At 33.0% G+C, this 25,686-nt stretch overlaps 2 protein-coding genes across 2 annotated transcripts in view; one reads left to right on the top strand and one right to left on the bottom strand.

Moving 5' to 3' along the window:
• Positions 1–1,017, bottom strand: part of LOC129219886 (synaptic vesicular amine transporter-like) — a 91,035-nt gene extending 90,018 nt beyond the window's left edge. Inside the window, exon 1 of the mRNA XM_054854198.1 lies at positions 954–1,017. The gene's annotated coding sequence lies outside the window, so the exon portion shown is untranslated. The remainder of the gene's footprint in view (positions 1–953) is intronic.
• A 1,541-nt stretch (positions 1,018–2,558) lies between these two features.
• The window catches only part of LOC129220945 (uncharacterized), a 50,055-nt gene continuing 26,927 nt past the window's right edge, over positions 2,559–25,686 (top strand). The window contains exons 1-5 of the mRNA XM_054855379.1: positions 2,559–2,733; positions 4,003–4,061; positions 5,444–5,585; positions 8,467–8,631; positions 12,877–13,013. Coding sequence (XP_054711354.1) covers positions 2,584–2,733; positions 4,003–4,061; positions 5,444–5,585; positions 8,467–8,631; positions 12,877–13,013 — 653 coding nt within the window. The 5' untranslated portion in view covers positions 2,559–2,583. The remainder of the gene's footprint in view (positions 2,734–4,002; positions 4,062–5,443; positions 5,586–8,466; positions 8,632–12,876; positions 13,014–25,686) is intronic.

The raw sequence follows: 25,686 nt of genomic DNA on the forward strand, positions 1-25,686 counted from the left end.
TTTGCAAACCTTGCTTTACGCGCATTTATTTATTCCTTAACGCGTTAGAAACTAGTGTCAGTGTACTACAAAAGCATCAACTGGACTGCTCTTACATTTTTTAGGTAGCCCGTGCAACGCCGGGCACGCAGCTAGTTACTGATATAAAATCTAACAAAAGAATAACAACAATGGTTTGAAAAGTCATATTCAAAAATACGATTCATTGAATAAATAGTATGTTTTTAATGTATTAATAAATCAGAATTAATCATATTAATGAAAATAAAAATAGAATGAAATAAAAATAAATTTTTGTAGATTTTGGATTTTTTTTTTTTTTTTTTTTACAGAAGCACCAAAAGTGTTTCGCTCAAAATTTTACTGTCTAAATAATGATTTACAAATTATGTCTTGAAAATACTCACTGCTTAAACTGTCGAGAGAAAAAAAAACTAATTTGAAAGTTTATTCAACTAATATCTAATATTTTATTCATATAATACTATTTCAGAATTTAATTTAAAAAAAAAGGCTGAGCAAAACTATTAAAGTTTGAGACATTACTTTATCATTACTTAATTACTTAATAATCAAGATTCAAGAAACTCATTAACATACATTTCATTTCTGCTTGATAATTCAACCCTTTGGTTTTTTACAATAACGTGTTTTCTGTTTCATGTATTTAAAATTATTAAAGTCAATTCATTAATAAGGGCATTAAATAACTATTACTTCGAGTTAGTCTCATAATTGTAATATTTGCCACAACATCAAGCAAAAAATCCCGTTCGATTTTTAAAGCTTTCAAATGTATCAAATGTGTGTAGTTTAAAGTTTTAGTCGAGGTAATTAAAATCTTTCAGATTTATGCGCATATAAAAGTTTTTCTTAAACTCAGCATAAAATCCTGAATGCAATGAACAACACAACAATGAAAATAGCAACTGAAAAATTTAGCTAAAACATACCTTTTCAGTTCATTTAATCAACTTGCTTTAGCAAACGATCTTTTTAGCATCTAGACGTCAATGGATAATGCGGAGGATATGAGATATTGGCTTTTCAACAAAAGCTCGCCAATTGGCGCCAGGGGCTGTCATATCCATATTTCTTTGAAAACCTTTTTATTAAAATGGTTTTGGAAAGAAATATATGAAAATCAAATTTCAGAATATATGACATTAGCAGCACTAACAGAGAGGGGGCTTCATTCTCATGGTTTCTTGCATTTTATGCTATGTTTTACTTAAAATAAAACAATAAATGAATTTTAATTTATAAGAATTATGTAGAGCAGAATTTTAATGACATTTTTTGAGTTCCTTTTGGCATTTATGCTGACCACATTCTGTTGAAAACAAATAAAAATTATTCCATTATGAGAAAAAATCCTTTTAATGGTTCGACAAATGTTGCTCGTTGTTGTTATTATTATTATTATTGTTTTTATTGTTATCATCATCATCATCATCGTTATTATTATTACGATTATTATCGTTATTATTATTATTATTATTATTATTATTATCATCATCATTATCATCGTTATTATTATTATTATTATTATCGTCATCATCATCATTATTATTATTGTTTTTGTTGCGGCTGTTATAAGAATAATAATAATAATAAGAAGAAGAAGAATAGTAATAATAATAATAATAGTTATTATTATCACTATTTGTGATGCAACAATTACGTAAAGAAAGCTAATAGAGTATGAATAAATAACAGATATCTGCTTAATTTGAAATATGAATTAACACTACTCGTGTTTTTAAAGTTATTTGATTAATGATATTTTGAAACAACGTTTGAGTCACAAGTGGCTCCATAAGCCAGTTTTTTACAATTGTTTCAATATGAATACTGATAAAACCTCTAGATTTTGCTGCTATATGTTTAGTCTTATGTAACACTATTTGATTATCTTCGATGATTCGAAAAGGAAAAAGAATCAGATTATAAAGTTTTCGAACCGAAAAGACGGAAAACAAATTTTTTTTCTTTGGTTCGGGCAGTCGTTTGAAACATTTTTCCAAGTATTTTCCCATTACAAAATACTAACATTTACTTGATTACTGCACAATCAATTCCTATCAAATTGCTCATTTCAAAGCATTCGCAATTTCCGTAAACAGGATATTTTTTAAAACATTGCAAGTGTTCCAAATTGTTCGTGTTTTTCGTAAGTGTATTTTTAACTGCAAAGTTAACTCATCGTATCCGTGCACGTGCTTAAAACTAATTTATTAATTGTCACCACCAACTGGAAATCGTTAAGTGCACCAAAAAGGCATTAAATCGATCATATACAACTCCAAGGTCAACGACAATGACTTTCAGAAAGAATATCTTGAAATAAATAAGAAACGATGCTGGGTTATACAAATTAGCATTTATCTTCCATTACGGATTTTTAGACAAACCTATCGTGATTGAGAACAAGCAAAGATGGACACAAAGTTTCCTGGTTCGATAATCGAAATTCTCTGATGTTCTGTTTACGTGACTATATAAAGTAGCTGCATCTCATATATGAAGATTAAAAATCTTTGGTTTAGAGAGACGATCTAAGTTGTACGAACCAACAGCACCATGCCTGCGGCTACTATTATTATGTACGATTTTCCTTTGAGTCCAGCTTGCAGATGTGTGAAAATGTTAGCCTACGAGTTGAACATCGAGTTGGAATTGAAAAATGTAGATTTGTTGAAACGGGAACAGTTCAAGCCAGAATTTTTGAAGGTAAATTGCTTATATTTCACCATTTTCTTGTTGGAGTATTAAAGACAAAACAAACAGAAACTGTCATGAAATTCAATTGCATTTTTTTGTACAACAAAGAAAGATTGCTCAGAATTTTGTTAAAAATCTAGGGTAACTGAGAGAAAGGTTTTTGGATAAGCAAGGGGCTGGATATTTATTAAAAAAATGTTAATAAGCAAAACATTGGCGTCCCTTGCACACGTGTTACCCAGTGCCGAAATTTATCGCGTCACTCTCTCCCCCTTCTCTGTAAAAAAGAGTAAATTTTAATGTTTTGTGTGAAAATGAAGTTCGTGCAATTTTCAGAAACAAACCCTCCGAGGAGAAGGCAGCACTGGGCATTCTATTATTATTATTATTATTATTATTGAAGTTAAATGCGTACTAAAAAGTTTGAACTAGCGCAAAGTTTACCGACATGGTTCAAAATTATCTGGAACGACTGTACCTAGACTCGACGTTAAATCCCGGTTATCACAAATTTGCCATTTCAACTGCGCTTGCGCACGGACTTAGCGTTTTGGGCTTTCTGTTTTAAGATTTCGTGTTGCTTGTTTATATTTAGGTTGTGCTAGAGTCCCAACAAATTAATGAATGCGATTAGAGTATTTTCACAGCGATTTCGGGATACATTATATGAAATTACGGATATGAATAACTGATAATTTTTATAAAGAAAAGAGAAAAATGACACTTCAATATTTATTGGTTTGGAAATATTTATTTAACGTAAACGTAAAACACGTTATGTACTTCAAAAATGATCGGAATATTACAAATATCCGTCTTTTGCGGATATTTTACGTTAGGCGTAAACAGCTTAGTATTATTCATTTGTATTTAGGTTGAGGGTTCCGCTTTGTATTGGAAGTGATGCTGCAGATCGAATACGCTCTTCAGAGGTTAAAAATTTGGCATTGAAAAGGGCCTTTGTTTGATAGAAAAATCAGGCTCCGAATCCATTAATAATTAAGACGCAAAACTCAATCTTTACGGAGGCGTAAAAACTAAATCAAAGACAGCTTTGTAATTTCTAATTTTTATCTGTTCTCATCTCATATTAACAAATTTAAATGTTTTTCATTAGTTTGAGCAAGAGTTTCGAAATCAGCTAAGTCCGCGCGCAAGCGCAGTTGAAATGGCAAATTTGTGATAACCGGGATTTAACGTCGAGTTACCTTAAGTAGTGTTAAAACCCAATCCAAAATTTGTCTGCATATTTCATATAACATACGTTTACCTTTACAGATTAACTGCCAGCACAGGGTGCCAGTGATTAACGACAATGGGTTTTACTTATCAGAAAGGTAAAATTTCGAACATCAGTTATTAAAATGTATTCAACAATTTAATTGAATCGATTATTTAAAAAACGATCTAAGTCCAATGGATTCCCGTAGGACTTACGCTCTTTCTGAAATAATCGATTCAATCATGTTTGTCATATTTTCTAAAAATCTTTTCTTATGAAGTTTTTGGCCATTTGATAGGAGCTGTTGTTTTATGCAACTAATATACTTTTTTCAACTCAAAAGTTGAACCTCAATGGGGAGATTAAGAATAAGCTTTTATGTTATGAAACTGGAATTTCATGTCATTATTTCTGACATAAAAATTAAAAATACATTTTTCTGATTACCACTGAACTTATAAACTATTCATGTTCAGTTATTAATTTTAAAAGATGCTACTTTTCAGTTATGTTTAAAATTTAAAAATATGACTTTTGTAATAATCACATGTTGAAATAAAAATAACAGTAAGGAAATTTTTTTCGGGTATGATATATTTATACTACTTTCACGGGAAAGATAGACTAGAGGTAACCAAAGAGATGCGTCATTTGGCGACGTCAATCACGTGTTTGGCTTGAATAAGAACAAATAGGTGCCAAGCGAATGCGAATACTATTGATTTACACTTTTTTTTAATTCCGGAGAAAACCCCCAAAGGGGACGTAGTGGCTAACCTTTTGGCAACCCGCAAAGTAACTTTCGGTCTATGTTTTCCGTGAACGGAGTATAGCTTCATAATAGAAATGCCTCATTGATAAAACAAAATAACTTTATTGTTTAACACCACTAAAGCATATTCATAATAATTTTCAATAAAATCTCAATTATCCGAAACTCTTTTCACCGGAACCTCATTTAACCTACGTTTCGACTTCCTTCAGAGATGTTTTCTTTGAGGGGGAGGGGGGTAAGTAAACAATACCACTTCAAGTTCAGCGAAGGCAACAATTCCTACTTGAGGCACCGAAGAATTATTCGTGCTTTTATGTCACTTCTATTTTCTTCCCAAAATCCACCCGTAAATTTTTGGAACAATAAATAATTCTAGTTTTTAAAATTCTATTTAATTCTAAAGCTGAATGTTTTCTTTTAGTAATTGGTTTTCTACGAATTTACGTTTAAAATAAAGGGAAAAAAAGTTAATGTTATCTGCATTATTAATAACACAAGAAATATTAAAGATTTCTGACTAGAGTAACATTTATTGAACAAAGTAATTGCTCATAATGGTCTTAATACAGTCAAAAATAAGACATTTAGTAGTTATTTTGTAAGTTGTTCATTCGAAAAAAGATAATTAAAAAAAAAAAAAAAAAAAAAAAACGGAAAGGTGATTATACGATATTTGGATTCTAGACGCCATGAAAGTATAGTTTGGATTTCTCCATTTTCAGCCGTGCTATCATGATGTATTTAATTAGAAAGTATGCTCCTGAGTCACCACTGTACCCCACGGATCTCAAGGAACGAGCCATCGTGGATCAGACTCTGAACTATGACCTTGGAACACTATTCAGATCCATTGCGGATTTTCTGGTAGGTGCTCATAGAATTTATTTGTCCAAGATCGAAACTAATTTTTTGTCACATGTTCTGTTTCAATATTTTTGACCTCCTCTTCCTCGTGTCACATGTAACTCAGCTTTTCATAAACATATTCTGACAAAAAATGCGTGATGTCACACTTCTTGTTACCCCTCCCTCCTCCTTGTCTCAAACTGTCACAACTTTATGAACCCTCTTCCCCCTGAAACCATGACATCTTTTGTGCGCAGGCGTTAATGTACTAACTAGCTGCGTCGCCCGGCTTTGCGTGGTCTACCTCAAAAATAAAAGTTATGTCAAGTGACTCGTGTTCAACAATCAGGCTTGAACAAAAAAAAAAAAAAAAAATCAGTACAATTTTGCGACAGATTTTGGAAAAATAACCAAAAAGTAAACATTTTAAATCCTTCGATTACAGGAAAAGCCTTTAAAACAAAACCCAGAATTTTATTTGCTCGTATTCGAGACAAAAAACGGCAAAGATCTTTCATCTCAATGATTTTCTTCACCCGCTATGAATTTTAATGAAAGCATTGTTGCGGGAAGTTGAGATGAAGCACTGAATAATAATTTGAATGGAGGAAAGCCTTCGAAAAATAGGGATTTTATGTTGAAATCTAAGTGTCATAATTAATATATAGTTTTAAATTGATATCTCCGCTAATTATTATCGGAGGATTATGTTAAATAGCCAAACATAAAGACGGGAAGATTACGAATCCATCGATACCTGGTTCGATATTCAGTTCACTGTCGTTCGTGAGAAGAAACTTGGACATAGATGACGACATTGATACATATAAATAGGTACGTACATAGATACATACGCGCAGTTTTTAATTATGTAAGTACGACGATTAGTTCCTTTTCTTCCCCTCTTAATATTAAAGGGAAGTCAAGTGAATGCTTCAGAACAGCATTTCTTAAATTGTGATCCGCGGATCCTCTGAGTTCCACAAAACTTCCATTCTTTTAATTAAAATTAATCACTTAAAATAATAAAATTATGTTTGGCTGAAACTTTTAATGAGTAATTTTCGAACAAAAAGCAGAGAAAATATCAGGATGCAGTGTAGATTAAAAATTTATTTCAAAATATACGATTTCCAACTATGTCAATGCAAGGATACGAATATTTTAATCCAAAAGATATTAATACCTGATTCATCTTGACAACAAAAGTTAAAATTAATGCCTGTACTGGAATCCAGTGCAGTTTGAAAGACTTTTTGTGGCTACATCTGACACGATAATTCAATGTTCAGAAAAACATTCAGTATATCTGCTGCAATAAAATTAGTACCGCTCATCTTATTAAACTTTTGATCGAACGAGTGGCCATTCTCTGTTTAACTTTGCAGACCTGATGAAAAATATTCGGTTATACCTCTAGGAAGGTTGTGTCACAGAAAACTGTCACATCACTGCCATCAGACTTCTAGAAGGGATGCTTCTCAATTTTTTTTTTGTATCACATTATTTTTTCCTTTAAAGATAACTTACTAGACTTACTATCTATGCATACACATTTTGTATTTTAAGTTGAATAATAGAAATATCAAAAGAAAAATGAGGTTATTACAGCCGGTGACAACAACGCTTCCAGACTTGTTGGCAGTGGTTCATAGGATAAGTATGAGGGTTGGAAAACTTTTTTACAGCTAGAGTCCAGAACACTCCCTATTTTTTTAGACTTGCTAATAGTATTATGCTGTAAAAGTTTTAGCTTCTTACTCAAATTTTGAAAGGGTGCTCAATGACCCGTCAATTTAACATTAGCTGTAGCATAAAAAATGTCCCAAATTTAGAAATATTTAATTTTCCCAGTCGTTTTTTTTTTTTGTAAATAATTATTTTATTGCAATGTATATGCATATTACTAGTGTACATTACGCTATGTAGTATTGTTTTTTCTGTTCAATGTATTTTTTTAACCTTCTCCCCATACTTATGAAGTTTGGGGGAGGAGGTTGAGCACCCTCTTTCAGTTGAAATAGGAAGGTAAAATTTTTCCAGTAGATTACTATCCACAAGTCTAAAAATGTTGAGGGGTGTCCTGTTATCTAGGAGAAACTTTTTTTTTAACATGTATTTTTGAACCACCCTAATAAGCATCCTGGATGGAACACTGCCTACAAGTTTGGAAGATAGTTATAATAATGGTAATATTATTTGCTTGGATGGAAACAATTATTTCGAAGGGGTGTGAAATAGGTGTTTTGAAGCATGTTCATAGCCAGAAATTAAGTCGTTGAGATTGTTAGTTGTTAAAGAGGGCAGTACTTTTCTCCTTTAAAAGTTACCTATTGGCACAAAGTCTGAAGTTTACTTGGGTGTGTAGGCTTAGAGATGATTGGTAAAGCTCTAGATTAGCGGTCACCAGTCGCCAAAGGGAAACCATTTCATTGAAACTGGCTACCAAAGAATCAAGTTTCACTCACCAAAAGTGGCGAACAGTTGTTTCTTGATTTGTTAATAATAATATCGCTGTACAACAATACGCTTCCAATTCTATCCTTGCTGGTATCCGTCTCGTTCAGAGCATTAGTCTACCCTTCCTAGCCGACGTAATTCGGAAAACAATTATCCAGTGAAAATTTGTTTGTTGTTTTTGTAGAGTATTAAATCTTTTATTTCGTTGTTAAACTACCTATAGCGAATAGGTTACTTACTTTCTGCACTGCGTACATCCCATAAAAAAAAGGCTACCAAAAATACAAAAGTGGCTACCATTTTGTATTATTTTGGTAGTCAGTAGATTCTATTCAGAATTTCTAGTCTAGAATTTTAATTGTTGGGGGAATCATTGGTTTTTGGGAAATTGTGCCTATTTTCACTTGCTCTAAAATACTGTCTTTCAAATCTTCTTTAGTTCCCGCAGATATTTTTTTGTCAACCAAGCAATCCAAAGAAAGAAGGAAAATTCATGGAAGCTGTGTCTTTTCTAGAGGAATATCTGAAATCTACATCCTACTCTGCCGCCGATTACTTGACGATTGCAGATTACACCATCTATGCAAATCTTAGTATGATGGAGGTGAGTTATGCATCTGTTACATAATAATACTTATGATTGTCCGATGCGACTTGTACTTTGCACGTAACCTCAATGTTGTATATACCGGCACTGAAAAAATGGTTTTCTCGAGCATTTTGAGGTTTATCCAAGAAATCTAGGCTTTTTAAAAGGTTTAAGAAAGATGAGTCCGAAAAGTTGTTCTCGATAAGTGCTACGCTTATAATTAATACAACCAGGGGGCACCACGAAGTTAAATTTTCGGGAGAGCGAGACTTCTCGATTTGTCGAATAGAACTCCACATTTTGCCCAATGTTGATAATTTTGCTGAATCGACAGAGGAAATTTGCCGAATGATGATAATTTTGCCGAATTGCCATACAAAATTTACCGAATAAAGACGGCCGATATAGTGCGACTCTGGTTAGTTGATCTATGTCCTTGGCAGCATTTACCTCATTTTGTTGAGCTTAGTAAAAATGAACGCTATTGCAGCGGATTTGAGTCGGATAACTTCAGCAAAACTACAAAGGAAGTAACCCAACTTAACTCAGAGCCAATTACCCTACCCTAGTATCCAAAAAAAGAGAAAAACATTGAAAGGTCATAGCGGAACTAAGCAGAGTCGCACTATAACAGGAATTAAGCTTGAGCTGCTAGGTATTGGTCAGCCTGCTGAGCAGATAGAGACATTTTAGAGTTAAGCCAACTATTTTCCATTTGTTAATAGCAATTTTGTACATATATCTTAATATATAAAAATCAATGTCCTGAGATAACATATATATATATATATATATATATATATATATATATATATATATATATATATATATATATATATATATATATATATCAACGCACAGGCAATACCACTGAAGCCTCAGACTTGAAATTTGGCAGGCATGTCCACATGATTACGAAAGTATCCTTTAAGAAAGGATTTTTCGAAATATCAATTAGTTTGGGAGAAATTAATCAAAACTCCTTAATTTCTGTGAAATTAAAACCTGTCATTGAAATTTAAATCCCTTATTTTCGGAGGCTTTCCTCCACTCAAATCATTATTCAGACTCGACGTTAAATCCCGGTTATCACAAATTTGCCATTTCAACTGCGCTTGCGCGCGGACTTAGCTTATTTCAAAAATCTTGCTAAAATTAATTGCAAAAATTTAAAATTTGTTAATAAATGTGAGATGGCAACAGGTAAAAATTAGAAATCACAAAACTTTCTCTGATTTAGTTTTTAGGCCTCGGTAAAGATTGAGTTTTGCGTCTTAATTATTAATGAATTCGGTGTCTGTTTTTTCTGTCCCTTTTCAGGACCAACTTTTTAACCTCAGAAGAGCGTACTAGAATTGCAGCATCATTTCTAATACAAAGCCGAACCCAAAACCTAAATAAAAAATGTGTAATACTAAGCTGTTTACACCTAACGTAAAATATCCGCCAAAGAAGAACATCTGTACTCATATTCCAATCATTTTTGAAGTACGCAACGTGTTTTACGTTTATGTTAAATAAATGTTTCCAAATTAATAAGTATTGAAGTGTCATTTGTATCTTTACATTATAAAGATTATCAGTTATTCATATCCGTAGTTTCATATAATACTAGCAAAAATACCCGGCGTTGCCTGGGTCAGTAATAATTATGAGAAAAAAATCGTTACTTGCTTTTTTTTTCTGGTTCAAGTGAAAGAATTAAAACACATTTTTTTGACATGATTAAAAGTAGAGTTTCTTCCTTACCCATAAAAGTAAAATAGCAATAAGTATAAAGAACAAAATAGTATTGATTTAGAAACGAAAGCACTATATTTAAGCATATACAAATTTCCAAAACATGAAATTATTCTTCTCATGTTTAAAAAGATTAATCTGTTGATATTTTTTTTTTTAACATGGAGTCTAAAACCTTCTCTGTATTGCTATTGACGTTGCTCGTTATCCCCTTATACTTGCTTTAGTTATTTTGGGAAATTTCAATCATTGTGGGCTCTTGGTGCGATTTTACCGAATTTGCGGGAATCGTTTTGGGATATCTTCGATAATGCTCCCTCCTTCTTTCCTTACTTTGTAAAAACGATATATTATTAATTTTCGTTACAAAGATATTATCGCCAGGTGCTGAGATACTTTTGGTCACCATAAAATGGCGCTAAAGAGTTTCATTCGAAATGTTTCCAAAATAAGTAGCAAAATTTGGCGATTGTTTGAAATTTTCAAAAAGGAAAAATTAATGGAAGTTTTTGTACTGTTTATGGATTTGCTTAATTTAGTTGCTGGATTATTTAACACAGTAAAAAAAGTTTTTTAAAGATTCTTTGATTGGCGATATTTTGTTTACATGGTGAAAACTGAGAAACATTATGACGTAGTCTTCGGCTTCAAAAACAGCGACATTGAAAAAAACTGCCAAATGCATCAGCTACGGAAATATTTCTGCAAAAATTTTGGCGATCTGCTGGTTGATTGGATAATGAGTAAATGTTCAATCAGCATAAATAATAATAAAAACCATTAACTACACTAAAGTTCCGTTTAAATGGAAAATGATCAGCCAAATCATGTATTATTTGCCAATCTTGTGCAAAAATCTTACTTCAAGATTTGACTTGAGAAAAGCCTTGAACAGTCACGAAAAGCAAAGATAGTCAACAATACAACAATAGTCGCTATCGACAGAAAGTTGAGATGATACACTAAATACTGTATTGAGTTTAGGAAAGCCTTCGAACATGGAACTAAAAAGCTCATAACTCGTTTTTTATTCTACTTAGAAATTTCGAATAAGTGCCATCTTCAGCAGAAAAATCAGAGCTTTCGATGGACATATAAGGTAAATATGTGCAAGTATTTTTTCATCCCTATATTAGAGAATTTATACGAAAATTGTATTTTATTGCTCCCCTAAGGGGGGTTTTGCCCCCCATAACGGGACGAAAACTACCCTATGTGTTATTCTGATGCTTAAGCTATATTATTGTAAAATTTCATCAAAATCCGTTCAGTAGTTTTTGCGTGAAAGAGTAACAAACATCCATACATCCATACATCCAAACATCCATACATCCATACAGACAAACTTTCGCATATATAATAGTAGTAAGATATCACGAAATCTCTGTGAAAATATACTAATCGCATTCATTAATCTGTTGGGACTCCAGCTCAGCCTAAATATAAACAAGCAACACGAAATCTTAAAACAAAGCCCAAAAAGCTTAGTCCGCGCGCAAGCGCAGTTGAAATGGCAAATTTGTGATAACCGGGATTTAACGTCTAGTATTATTCAGTACTTCATCTCAACTTTTGGTCGATAGCGAATTTTAAATTTGATATTGTTTTTGTTTCTCACGTGATTCTTCGAGGCTTTTCTTAAGTCAAATAACAATGTTTCTGTCTTTTGCTTTCATTTTTTCAAAACTAGAAATGAAGTTTTTAAGAACATCATCACAGGCGGACTATCCTTTTGAATTTAGAAGAGTGCAGTTTCCTGTAAAAGTTTGCTTTGCAATAACCGTTAATAAGTCACAAGGACAGACATTAAAAGTAGCAGGGATCGATTTAAGAGAAGACTTTTTTTCAACACGGCCAATTTTATGTAGCTTGCTCCAAAGTCAGTTAGTTCATCAAGCAGCTTAATAATTTTAGCACCAGAAAAAAAAATGTTGTATACAAAGAAGTTCTTGCTTAAACATAGGTAAAACAATAAAATGTTGATGGCCTGTGTTTACAAAGATAATCAATACTTTTAAAGGATCGTTAATAACAATTAAAGATCGGTTAAGGACAAGGTCATAAAGATTTAAGTGATATCCCAATCGTTAGATAAAATTTAATATCTATTAGAGCTATGGGGCCGCTACATCTCCTAATTCCAGGGCCGATTTTTTCAATCAATCCGCCACTGGTCCGAGGAAGAGCTATCGTTCTGCTCTTTTATGTTTTTTTGAGGAGTTGTATAAGGAGTCCAGAGACCCCGGGATCCTCCCAAAATTAGAAAAAATTATAGGTAATAAGAAATTATAATAGGGGATTTTCAAAACTAGGTGCACCAAGCATTGTTAACCCCTGCTAATTTCATTACCCGAGCACTGCCGGGTACGGGAATGCTAGTTATATATATATTTCTTAAACTCTTCTGCTTAAATGCTTTTTATGAAGATATTTATAGGTGTACAGAATTTTGTCAAAAAATTTCACATAATTTGCTTATCTTTTTCAAAATATTTCCATTGAATCTTTTGTTTATTGCAGCTAATCAATTTCGACTTTTCTCCTTATCCGAGAGTTGTTGCTTACATGAATAAAATGAAATCGGAGATTCCATTGGACGAAGAAATTAACAGAAAGGCGATTGCAGATTTTGCAGAGATCATGAAATCGAAAATTTTGTCGAACTAACACTGAAGAGAACAAAATTTAGAACAAATGTAGGAACTTTGTAGATTATTAATCATGGTTTTAACGTAATTAAACTTACATGAAAAAAAAAATATATGATGCTACTAAAAACTATGTATACCTGAATAAAAGCTTTTAGAGTGTTTTTTTTTATTTTGTGTACCTATTCTTTTATATTTCTTTTTAAGAAATCTTGCAGCTCTTTTACAAACACCTTGTATTTTTTTCAACCGTATTGCTAATGTATTATTCAAAAAATTAAAACGGTTTAAAAATATTTTAAAATGTGCAAAAATGTAATCATGGGTTTCTTCGTATAATTTTTGAATACTTTAAAGATTTTTTTTTATAGTGTAGAAAAGTAAAGTATAAATGCTGCGAAATTAAGACAACTGACTCTCATCGGTGGTCATGTGGATGGAATGAGAAATAATATTGATATATATAAGTTAAATAAGAATTTTACGGAATTTAAGAAATCAGAGAATATAAAGTAGGGTCAGGTTCAAGGAAAGCGGGAGTAAAAACAAGCGTTTTTTAGAATGCCCATTGAAATCCAAAAAGGTGCAATTGACGGCGAGTGTAAAGTGGTGTAAGTCACTAAACGCTGCTTTTCGTATCTCAGTGAATATTGGTCATACTGATGTAAAACTTTCAGGGGTGTGATTATTTTTCAATGGAGATTATTTCCCTAAGCATAAGTTAGAGGACCAAGAGCCCGCGTAAAAAATTGATTTTTTTTTTGGCTCCCTTTTTTTTTCACTTCAAACTTTTAATATCATAACTCTCCATCCTTTGGGCATTTTTGCAGTTAGAATTATGCATCTAGGACTAACGGAAGCGGAAATAGAGATATCTGAAATAGGGTCATCTGAAATAACATTACACCACAAACTGACTAAAGCCTGTAATTTACCCCAAAGAAAACACATGGAATGGAATGTTTTACTTTTTTCTTTAGTATTATTGATCACCGCAAGGTAGTGTATTCGAGCTCTGGAGTTGCGAATAAGAAACAAACCTGAAGAATTTTACAACAAAAGATTTGTTTATTAGTTAAATATCGTCTGTTTCGTAATTATAGTTTGTGGAAAAATGAGTGTAAACTTTTTTTATGTATTCAAAAAGAATAATGAATTTATTTTTCATGTTTTTGACAATACATGTCAAACATGTTTTGTTTTAAATATTGACTGCGCTTTCTGCCAGTTTTAATAGCTTTTGTGAAACGTAATAGATTGGCAAAATTGTGATAAGTTGATGTACGTTAATGTTAGAATTACTTTTAGTCCAAGTACTTAAATATTTTTCTGAAATTTCCAGAACTAATTCATTAATGCATGCAAATTTATTTAACCAACAATAATCATTCTAACGGCCATGTCACCGTGTAAAGATCACGCCTAATGCTGGTTAATAATAAATGACTGAAATTTTGGGATTTTAAAAATATCCAAAGAAGTCTAAATTTAAATTTTGAGTCAGAAATGTGTTCTTTTCTACACATTGGTGGGAAATTTTACCCCGCCCATTGGCGTCGTCAGCTGAAATTTATTGGGGGGGACCATTCTGACTCTGTCATTTTCAAGTTGCATTAAGAAAAATTCGTGTATATATATATATATATATATATATATATATATATATATATATATATATATATATATATATATATATATATATATATATATATATATATATATATATATATATATATATATATATATATATATATATATATATATATATATATATATATATATATATATATATATATATATATATATATATATGTGTGTGTGTGTGTGTGTGTGTGTAAGGTAAATGCACCAGTAGTAGCCACTTTAAGGTTTATATTTTAAAAATAAGGATTCTAAGGGTTCCAGTGGATTCAAACTTGCAGGAGGCAGACCTCAGGTTATAGTGTAGTGGGAAGTTCAAGGAGGAGTAGGTAGAGCATCATGGAAAATTGTTATAAATTATTTAGTATGGTCATTTGGATTGTTCATGTTTTTTCAGCTGTGTTCTAACGCTTCTCCATAACGAGGTATAAAAACATTGTGTTGTATTATGAATAGAACAATGCTCAAAAATAATATTTTTAGAGCTGTAACAATGTTATGAAATGTGAAAGATCATGTTTGGAACGTTTTCAACTGGAAATAGTTGCGTTTTTTGCTGACAGTTTACCTGGCCACTACTGGTACCAAAAAAGTTGGGAAATTCAAAAGTGGCCACCTAGTGGCCACTACTGAATCAGGAAGGTTTTTCATAAATCAACTCAATTTTCTTTTTAATAGGTTGTAATCTCTTTACATAAAAACCTGCCTCATTTCTGACATAATATTATTGTGTGATCTAGTAGTGGCCACCCGGTGGCCACTTCTAAACAGCAATATGGCCACTACTGACTCATGTACATTATATAATGACCACTGATGGATCCAATTTGAGGTTTGAAAAAAATTGAACAAATTGACATTCTGGCATTTTTAAAAAATGGGACGTTTAAGGAAGAAAAGGGCTATAATATGCTCATTGAGTTTCAAATATGGTAATTGATAGTGTAGGCCCACAGTTTAAAAAAGCCACAAAAATATGCTTCACTGTGGCGACTGCGAGTGTCGCAACTGCGAGACCTTTTCTATGGACAGGCCCGGATTACTCAACAGGCCATTCCCTAGGCCCATACGCCCTGACCTAGGGGTGCATTTCACGGGCTGGGAGGGGGAATTATTAAATAGCTTGTTGGTATTAAAAAAAAACAGGAATTTGGAGTGCTAGTACAAAAAGAGGAGAAATATTCTACTAGAACCGAGAGAGAGATTGCAACCTGCTTGCTGAGCAGGTGAAAAAATGAAGGGGGAAGGGCATAATGCTTGATCGAAGTAATCCCTTTTCTAAGCAAAGCAGATAATTTGTAATTTCTTAGATTTAAGCAATCATTTCTTGAAAATACTGATTTTTTTAAAGGTAAAACACTTATTAGAAGTAAGTCACACACAGTAAAATTAAAAAAAGCCATGATATATAAAATTTCTAGTTATAACACTTGTTTATGGAACAATTTTTCTCTTAAATCATGTCAGTAAGTATGTGTTTCGCAATTTATAATCTATTGATTGATATTTATTTATGAATGCTAATAGTCAGGGACGCCCAAAATTCAAATTTTTGGGAAGGGGAAAATTATCAGTTTACCGGATAAAACTTCAAAGCTTACCGAATAAAAAATAGGAGCATGGTACTATTAGCAGTTTTCTAAATTATCTGTGACTAGCAATAATTTAGTAGTTACTAAAATTATGTTTACTATAAATAGCATAAATAATCAGAAAAAAAAATATTAAAGTACTTAAAAACTAATTTAGACAATAACAGATATTTACCGCCAAAGCTTTATCATAGGTTACAAATGTTGTAAAATTTCCGAATTTGTAAAATATGTAACATTTACGGACTTTTTTAAAATTTTACCTTTGAAAATTCCCTGATTTCTGTATTTTATTGATGTACAAAACGTCGGTAATTAATTCTTCAGACCAATTTTATTTTCTAAAATCTTCATTAACTTAAGACATAGCTGAGAATTAATGATAATTTTTACGAGTCTCTTGAATCAACACGGATGACTTAAAATTTTTGCATCGAATGCGATCGACAAAATTAGAAGTCTAAAAGTCCTCAACTACACAGTAAGACATATAAAGAGGGTTAAAAATAATGCTAAATACATAATTATAAATGTCTAAAAGGTAAAATCACAAGGAAAAGAAAAATGAGCGAGTATTAAAGAAGCAGATGCTATCGGATTAAGAAATGAGTGAAAAATTGGGATTAACACGTAATAGCGTAAAAAATGGCCAAGATGCGTAAGTTTAAGCTAATATGTAGAATTCGATAAATATGCATGTTCTTGAACTCAAAATCCATGACCAATTGTCAATTTCCATGATTTTTGAGCACACCGAAAATCATGACTTTCCATGACAATTTTTGATCATAGCCGAAATCCATGACTTTCTAGGTGCATGGACACCCTGCCTTTAGTAGTATTGAAAGCTTATGCTACCAATTTCCTATATACATTGATATACCTTGGTAAGTTGTAGGAAACAAATTGTCCTAGAATTACATTGAACTGTGTACTTACTATTTTTTTATGAACTAGTGGTATCCGCACGGCTTTGCCCGTAGTAGAAAAATTAAATGGTCTTTTGGTTCGCCTATGTATTTACAAATAATGTATGGTGACTTTCTCGCCAATTGGCTTGCCTATGTTACGGTTCCACGTTATGATAACTTGGTAATTTACTCGTCCATCTTATAATTTTGCTCCGGGAAAATTTTCTTAAAATTGGAATAGAAAACGAACAAAATCTAATTTTCGAAAAATTGCATTGAGGTGCACACCCACATGATAAAAACTAACTTTGTGCCAAATTTCATGAAAATCGGCCGAGTGGTCTTGGCGCTATGCGCGTCACAGATATCCAGACAGACAGAGATCCAGATATACAGACACACAGACTTTCAGCTTTTTTATTAGTAAAGACGATTTCGTAGTGATAATAATCATTCCGTTCGTACTTACCAAAGTTCATATGTAGAATATTTATATAAGTACATTAATTTTCTTTTACTTTATTTTTTACATTAGCGTACAAAAAATACAAATACAAATTTTCTACTAAAAACTTTTTATTTTATCCTAAGTACGTATGTACTTTGAAGAAAGAAATGTACAGTAAAAATGTGATTAATTATATTGGTACTTAATGTAACTATCATATTGAATCAATTTTATCCATCAGTTATTTGAATTTTAAGTGAGTAATGTAAATTCTAAGGAAAGGATGTCAGATGGCCACTACTGACTCATGCATGTGGCCACTACTGAAAATCTCAGATTTTGGAGTGGCCACTTTTGGATCAAATTTGAAGTTTGGAAAAAAATGGATAAAAAATTGAAAAAATTTAAATTCTGGCATTTTTAGAAAATGTGACGATTCAGGAATAGTTGGGCTATAATACGTTCATTGAGTTAAAAAATTTGAATTCATATTGACGTAAAATATGCTTAACTGTGGCCACACTGTTAAAATTTTTCCGGAAAATTTACGGTAATTGTTACTGGCATCCATGTTGCCATGTTGTTACTGGCATCCATGTTGCCAATAACTATTACCGTAAAAATCAAATGTTACTGTAAAATTTTACGGTTTCCTTGGTAGGCCACAGGAATCAATTGGAGCTGGGATCGCTTATTTTTCCGGTATAAATTACCGTAAAAATCAGCGATGCGTTAAGTCTGCCATTTTGCAGTAACAATTACCAGAAAATCTTCCTGAATTTTTAACAGTGCACTACTAGTGCATTACCTTATATATAATGGGTTTACATTTAATACGATACTTTTAAACGGGTACATCTTGATTTACATAATTACACAATAAGAAAAATAACTAAATACTAACAAATACATTTTTTCTAGACTGCACGTGGGATACGAATATCCGTGCTGTTTTTTTGTAATCAATTTCGTCCAAGATGTTTTTGTGAACTTAGCATAAAGCAACATGATTCAACCGCTTTTGTGTCATAGTCGACCTTAGATACAATTTCAGCTTTCTTAGCTCACTGAATCTTCTTTCAACTTTACACGACGAAGGGCGGCACACCAAGAGTAGCCGCACCAAATTTTCAACATTTTGAAACAGTAGACTATTGAATTAACCGTTCTTAATGAATGAAATCATCAAAAACGAAATCCAGCTTTATTGAATCAGTCGCTTTATGGAATCAAAGCTCTTTAGAACAAAATGTGACTCATATAAGCCGCGACAACTGTATTAATTAAATTTTTATATTACATAGTGATAAACCCTGCAACTCTAAGTTCTTGGCACAAGTTGGATTCGAAGGAGTTTAATTTGATGTTTTTTTAATTAAAATATTAAAGTATATAATTCACCGTTATGACGTTCACGAACTTACGAAAAACACAACTACAAAAATAAAATAAGACACAAATAATTAAGCTCTCATAATATCATATTTTAATAATGCTACCTTTTAAAGTTTTTTCTTAATTTTTTCAGGTTTCTTGTAACAAATGCACCAAAATTTTGCTTTTTTGTTGAATCATCCATACACTCAGTGCAGATGAAACCAAAAAACAGCAAAAACCATGCCCATGTAAATACATTAATTTCTGATTTCTCAAAGTCAGCAGGGAAAGTGCCCCTCCTGATCCTCTTTAAGTGACAGGCCTGCCTTGAGAGGCACACCTCACAGATTAAGTACTGGCCTACACAGATAACAATTTGTTCAGTAAAGCAGGATTATTAATGGATAATTTTCTGTTAAGCTTTAATAACTAAAAGGAGTATTATTTATTCCATTAAAATTTATAAAAGTTGAAACATTTCAAAAAAAAAAAGAGAAAGTTGAACGCAATAGCTCCGATAGGACTCATAATGTCAAAATATTGACTGTAAAGCATCCCTGATTAGCAGGCATTCAGGGGCTACTCGATAAGAGGTCACTGTGAACTTTCATAAACTTTCCTTTCCCAGAAAATTTTGTCTGACGAGTCTTCAAATTTCGAGTAGTTTTTTGCGAAATATTGCATTAAAAAGATATTCTCATTAGATGTAGTGATGTGGGTAATTAGGAATTTCATTCGGAAAATCGAGAAGTAACCCCCTCTGAATAGTATAAAATCTGGGAGCCTCTGCATGTATTACACTAAACAGAATGATACTTACCTATCACGGTCTTTTGATTTTTTGAAGATGGTTCCGTGGATGTTGATGATGATTCAGTTGTTAAAAATTGCTCAGATTCATTTGATGTAGAAGGTTTGCTATTTTTTCCCGTTTCAAGCCACCTTACCATAGCCGCAATCGAATATGTAAAAAAAGTATTTTTACCAAAGTAGGAGCGCTCTTCAGGTCACCTCCTCTCAAGGAGACCAAAAGATCACATGAAATTATCTTTATTTTTGTCGGAACGTCCTTTTATTTTTGTCTTTTTTTTCTGGTCATCTTGCGTTTCTTTTTTCGTTGGTCTTATGGAAGTGAAATCACAGTATCCATCGTTATGCTGGCTTACGATTTGCTTTTGAAATTGCACGTTAATTTTTAGACTCCTCCTCTTTTTTTTCTGTAATGTAACGCTTTTTTGGTCAAATTTGAGATGCCGCAAACACATTTGAGAAACCGCGCTTCGGTAAGGTACTTTGAAGCCACGTGTTGAATAAATGTCAAACATATGACACGTCTCCTTTCCCTTTCTACCCCAAACTTAACCTTTGACCAGCTAAGTGGTCTTCTAAATTTTTGTGCATTCTTTGGCCATGGTGTTGTTGCCAGCCGCAAAAAACCGCCAAAGAGGTCTGGTGTCTCATTTTGTTTGGGTAACATCGGGGTCGCTAGGGGAGGGGGGTGTCCATATACGCTGGAGACTCGACTATGGATGGTTGACATTGCACTCGGGAGAAGGTGTCCCCTTTCTAGCATCCTCCACTGAAGCTAGTGTGCGCAGATTGGTGGTTGGCGCAGAGCAATGGTTTGTCAATGGAGTTCACTTTCCGACTTTCCGTTCACTATACACATCACCTATTTTTTTTTTTTTTTTTAGTTCATTTTTTTTTCGATGTTCATTTCGTTTTAAAGTCTTCAAAGCAAAAATAATGAATTTCATCTTGACAATTATAGAGGGGGTCCGATTTTCAAACATTGAGGGGGTCCGATTTTCAAACATTGAGGGGGTCCGGTCCTCAAATATTGGGGGGGTCCGGACCCCTTGGACCCCCCCCGGCCGCGACGCCCATGACCCCGCCCCCTTTTTTTTCGCCTGTCAAGTGAACATGCGTCACTTTTCACAACTTTTATTTTTGAGGTAGACAGTGCAGCAAGTCATATATAAAGTGGCCTATGTCGGTTCTGCATGGCCAAAGTCCTGCAGTGGTACCTTTTCATAGTCATTCTCAACTTCCTTCCTTTTTGTAGCCCATTCACGTTTTACATCGGTAGAAGATAATTCCTCAAAAGTCATAATATCAAATCTAAAGAGTAAAAGGACTAATATCAAACAGAATCTAAAAGTCAAAACATTTAATCAAAAAAAAAGAAGAAATAATAATAATAACAATAACAAGGCAGAAGAAACACCTTCAGAAATATTTCTAATCCAATCAGGTGTACTGCAAAAAAAGATAAATAAAAAATAAATAAATAAATAAATGAACAAAGTAAGAAAAATTATTTTAAAAAAATTTCCTAAAAAAGATTTTAGTAGCTCAAAAAATAAAATAAAATAAAATAAAATAACGGGTAATCTAACCTCTTAGCCCTTAACCTAGCATGCAGTGACAAAAGTCGAGTAGCCAAGTTTTCCTATAAATTATATATAAAGAGAAATTTTTCAGCCATACATGTTTAAATTTCTTTTCCCTTTTTCGGTAAAGGCCAATTGCTCACAACTCTACACATGTTCTTATGTACATATTTTTCACTGAAGAAGTTGTGGCACCATATCGACCCATAACTTAACAATGGGGTAAGAATTAAAAAAATATACATATATGTGAACTTTCGTTTTGCAGTGTTGTTTTTTGATTTGTGTAAAGAACTGTTGTACAGAGCGCCCTCTTGTGGGAGAAACACTTTGCCAGAATGAGAAAACGCGAGAGACGGGAGTCGGATGCTTGAGGGGAAACAAACAAGTGTTCCAGACGGGAACTCTGTTGAAAATTATGTTGTAGTTCCAGATGGGAACATTCAGTGTTAACTTTTGTGTTTTTGTGTTTGAGTGTGTTCGTACTTGTATTTGAATTAAGTGTGAAATTAAATGTGAGTGTCGTCAAAGAGAAGGACTTGTCTTTTTTGTGTAAGCAACGAGAGTTGGAAGATCTATATTTACATGGGGGCCCGGCCGGGATGGAATTAGGATGGAATTAGTATAGAATTCGGATATAGTTCCGGAAAGTCTCAAGAAGTGGCCGTGAGTACTTTTTACTGATTTATTTTTACTGTGTTTATCCAAGTTCTGTAATTTTGAAATATGGCGTACCTAGCCAGAGTTAGAAAAAATGATCTTCTTACTCTAGTTAACGAGCTTGGGCTGACAGACGGTCAAAATCCTAAAGTGGCAGATTTAGTTAAAATAATAACGAGTGATAAAGAATATGATGAAGAGTTTACTAGAGCTATTCTCGAGCGAATGCAGGATGAAAAAGAAGAAAAAGCAAAATCGAAACTTGAGGATAGGGAATATGAATTAAAGAGATTAGAATTAGAATCTAAACAGCTTACAAGTTTAACACCGTCACCTCAAATTGACATTTCTAAGCTTATGTCTCGTTTCGATAAAAACAGTGACTTATTTGAATTGATATAAAGAATTGACAATATTGAAATAAACGATAGTAAATCACAAAATGATTGCGTCAACGTTTTAGCTACACTTGTTAACGGGATAAATATTCATGAATTAGATTTGACTCATATTGCTAATACACAGTTGAGAGCAGAGGTCTTAGAATTAATTAACTGTTATAAACCACTCAAGATAAAGGATTCCGAAGTGAAAATGAATATAATTTTGACAGACGATAAACCTGTTAATTTATCTCCCAGACGTATTTCTTTCGCGGAACAAAAAATTGTTGATGATCAGATTGAGGAATGGTTACGAAATGGAGTCATAAAACATAGTTCTTCAAACTATAGCGCGCCGTTGGTATTATGTCGTAAAAAAGACTTATCATACAGACTATGCATTGATTACCGACAGTTAAACAAAAAAATTATAAAGGATAAATTTCCGTTGCCTTTAATTGAAGATGTCTTGGATCATCTTGAAAAAGCTAAAGTATTTACAACGTTAGATTTAAAGAATGGGTTTTTCCATGTTGACATTGACCAGAAAAGTACCAAATATACTGCCTTCGTGACAACAAAGGGTCAATATGAATTTTTAAAAGCTCCATTTGGTCTTTCCGTATCGCCGAACGTATTCCAAAGATACATTTTCGATATATTCAGAGATTTAATGCGCGACAACACAGTCATTATTTATATGGACGATTTAATTATTCCATCAGAAAATGAAGCGGAGGGACTTATTAAATTGAAACGGGTTCTTAAAATAGCTTCCGAGTATGGAGTAGAGTTTAATTTCCGAAAATCTCAGATTTTAAAGAAAAGAATTGAATTTCTGGGCTACATAATAGAAAACAACACAATTCAACCATCTCCAACGAAAATACATGCAGTTCAAAAATTTCCTCGACCAAAAACATTGAAACAAGTTCAAAGCTTTTTAGGCCTTACAGGATACTTTAGAAAATTTATTCCGCATTACGCGCAGATAGCCAAGCCCCTAAGCGATCTTCTGCGAGGTAACAAACCCTTCGAATTTAATTGTGAACAAGAAGAATCATTTCTTAAACTTAAGGAAATGTTGATACAGAAGCCAGTTTTACATATTTTTACCCAAGGAGCCCCTATAGAGTTACACACGGACGCTAGTAGTCATGGGTTTGGAGCAATTTTATTACAACAATCGGAACAAGGACAATTTCACCCAATTTATTACTTCAGTAAGAAAACATCACCCGCACAAGAAAAGTATTGCAGTTATGAATTGGAGGCAATCGCAGTAATAGAAGCTCTTAAAAAGTTTAGACACTATCTACTGGGATCAAGATTCAAAATAATTACAGATTGTAGCGCTTTTCAAAAGACATTGGACAAGAAGGATCTTACCCCAAAAATAGCACGATGGGTAATGTTCTTACAAGAATTTGATTTCGAAATTAAACATAGGGAGGGTGAACGAATGAAGCATGTTGATGCTTTAAGCCGTAATGTTGCTTGCGTAGTAACGCGTTCGCAAGATGCCATTACAACACAAATTGCAGCCGCTGAAGAACTTGATGACTACGTTAAAACACTTAAAACACTCATTGAACAAAACGGAGAACAAAACGGTCATTTTCTTAAAAATGGTGTAGTGTATAAATACGAGAACGGTAGAGAATTGTTAGTTATACCTGAAGCTCTGAAATTGCAAATTATACAAAACATACACAATCAATGACACTTTTCCGCATCTAAAACTGAGGAGGTACTTAAACAAGACTTTTATATTCCTAATGCACGAAAATTAGTAGAGACTGTAGTAGCTAATTGTGTAAGCTGCATCTTATGCAATAAGAAGCGAGGAAAAGGGGAAGGAATGCTGAACCCCATCCCTAAGAATAATGTCCCCTTAGACACTTATCACTGTGATTTTATAGGACCTCTTCCGTCCACAAACAAACGATACCAACATATTTTTACAGTGGTAGATGCGTTCACAAAATTTGTATGGTTTTATCCAGTAAAATCCACATCATCTCAAGATGCTATTGAAAAACTGCAGTTACAGAAAAATGTATTCGGTAGTCCATCGCGGATAATATCCGATAAAGGTCCAGCTTTTACATCTCAGATGTTTGAAGATTATTGTACTGATGAAGGTATAGAGCATGTTAAAATAACGACAGGAATTCCTCGTGGGAACGGACAAATTGAAAGAATTCACGCAATATTAATTCCAGTTCTTTCAAAACTTTCTCTCGATAACCCGCAGCACTGGTACAAACACGTAGCTACAGTTCAGAGAGTCATTAACAGTAGCACAACCAAAAGTACTAAGTTTACACCATTCGAACTTTTAATCGGAGTAAAGATGAAAAATAAAGAAGATGTGAGAATTCAGAAGTTGTTAGAAGATGAAATTGTTAAATGTGTTATGGCAGACGGAGAAAAACTACGAGAAGAAGCTAAGAACAATATCTTAAAAATACAGCAAGAAAACTGCCGTCAGTTTAATCGAAAGAGGAAAAACCTCGCGAGTATAAAACAGATGACTTAGTAGCCATCCAGCGCACTCAATTTGGTCCTGGATTGAAACTGAAAATGAAATTTTTCGGACCGTATCGTGTGACAGCAGTGAAGCCTCATGATCGCTATGATGTCGTGAAGATTGGACACCACGACGGACCAAGCAAAACTAGTACAGCAGCTGACCACATGAAACCCTGGTCTACAAATATCCTTTAATGTCATGTTTAATTTGTTTTTTCTTATCTTTTCAGTTTTTCTTTTAAGTAGATGTTCTGTAGATGTGATGCTGACGAGGACGCCAGTATTGCAGGATGCCCGATGCTGTGAACTTTCGTTTTGCAGTGTTGTTTTTTGATTTGTGTAAAGAACTGTTGTACAGAGCGCCCTCTTGTGGGAGAAACACTTTGCCAGAATGAGAAAACGCGAGAGACGGGAGTCGGATGCTTGAGGGGAAACAAACAAGTGTTCCAGACGGGAACTCTGTTGAAAATTATGTTGTAGTTCCAGATGGGAACATTCAGTGTTAACTTTTGTGTTTTTGTGTTTGAGTGTGTTCGTACTTGTATTTGAATTAAGTATGAAATTAAATGTGAGTGTCGTCAAAGAGAAGGACTTGTCTTTTTTGTGTAAGCAACGAGAGTTGGAAGATCTATATTTACATATATATATATATATATATATATCTATATCTATATCTATCTATCTATCTATCTATCTATCTATCTATCTATCTATATATATATATATATATATATATATATAT

The sequence above is a fragment of the Uloborus diversus genome, chromosome 4 (assembly GCF_026930045.1).
Source record: "Uloborus diversus isolate 005 chromosome 4, Udiv.v.3.1, whole genome shotgun sequence".
In the NCBI taxonomy this organism is placed as follows: Eukaryota; Metazoa; Arthropoda; class Arachnida; order Araneae; family Uloboridae; genus Uloborus; species Uloborus diversus.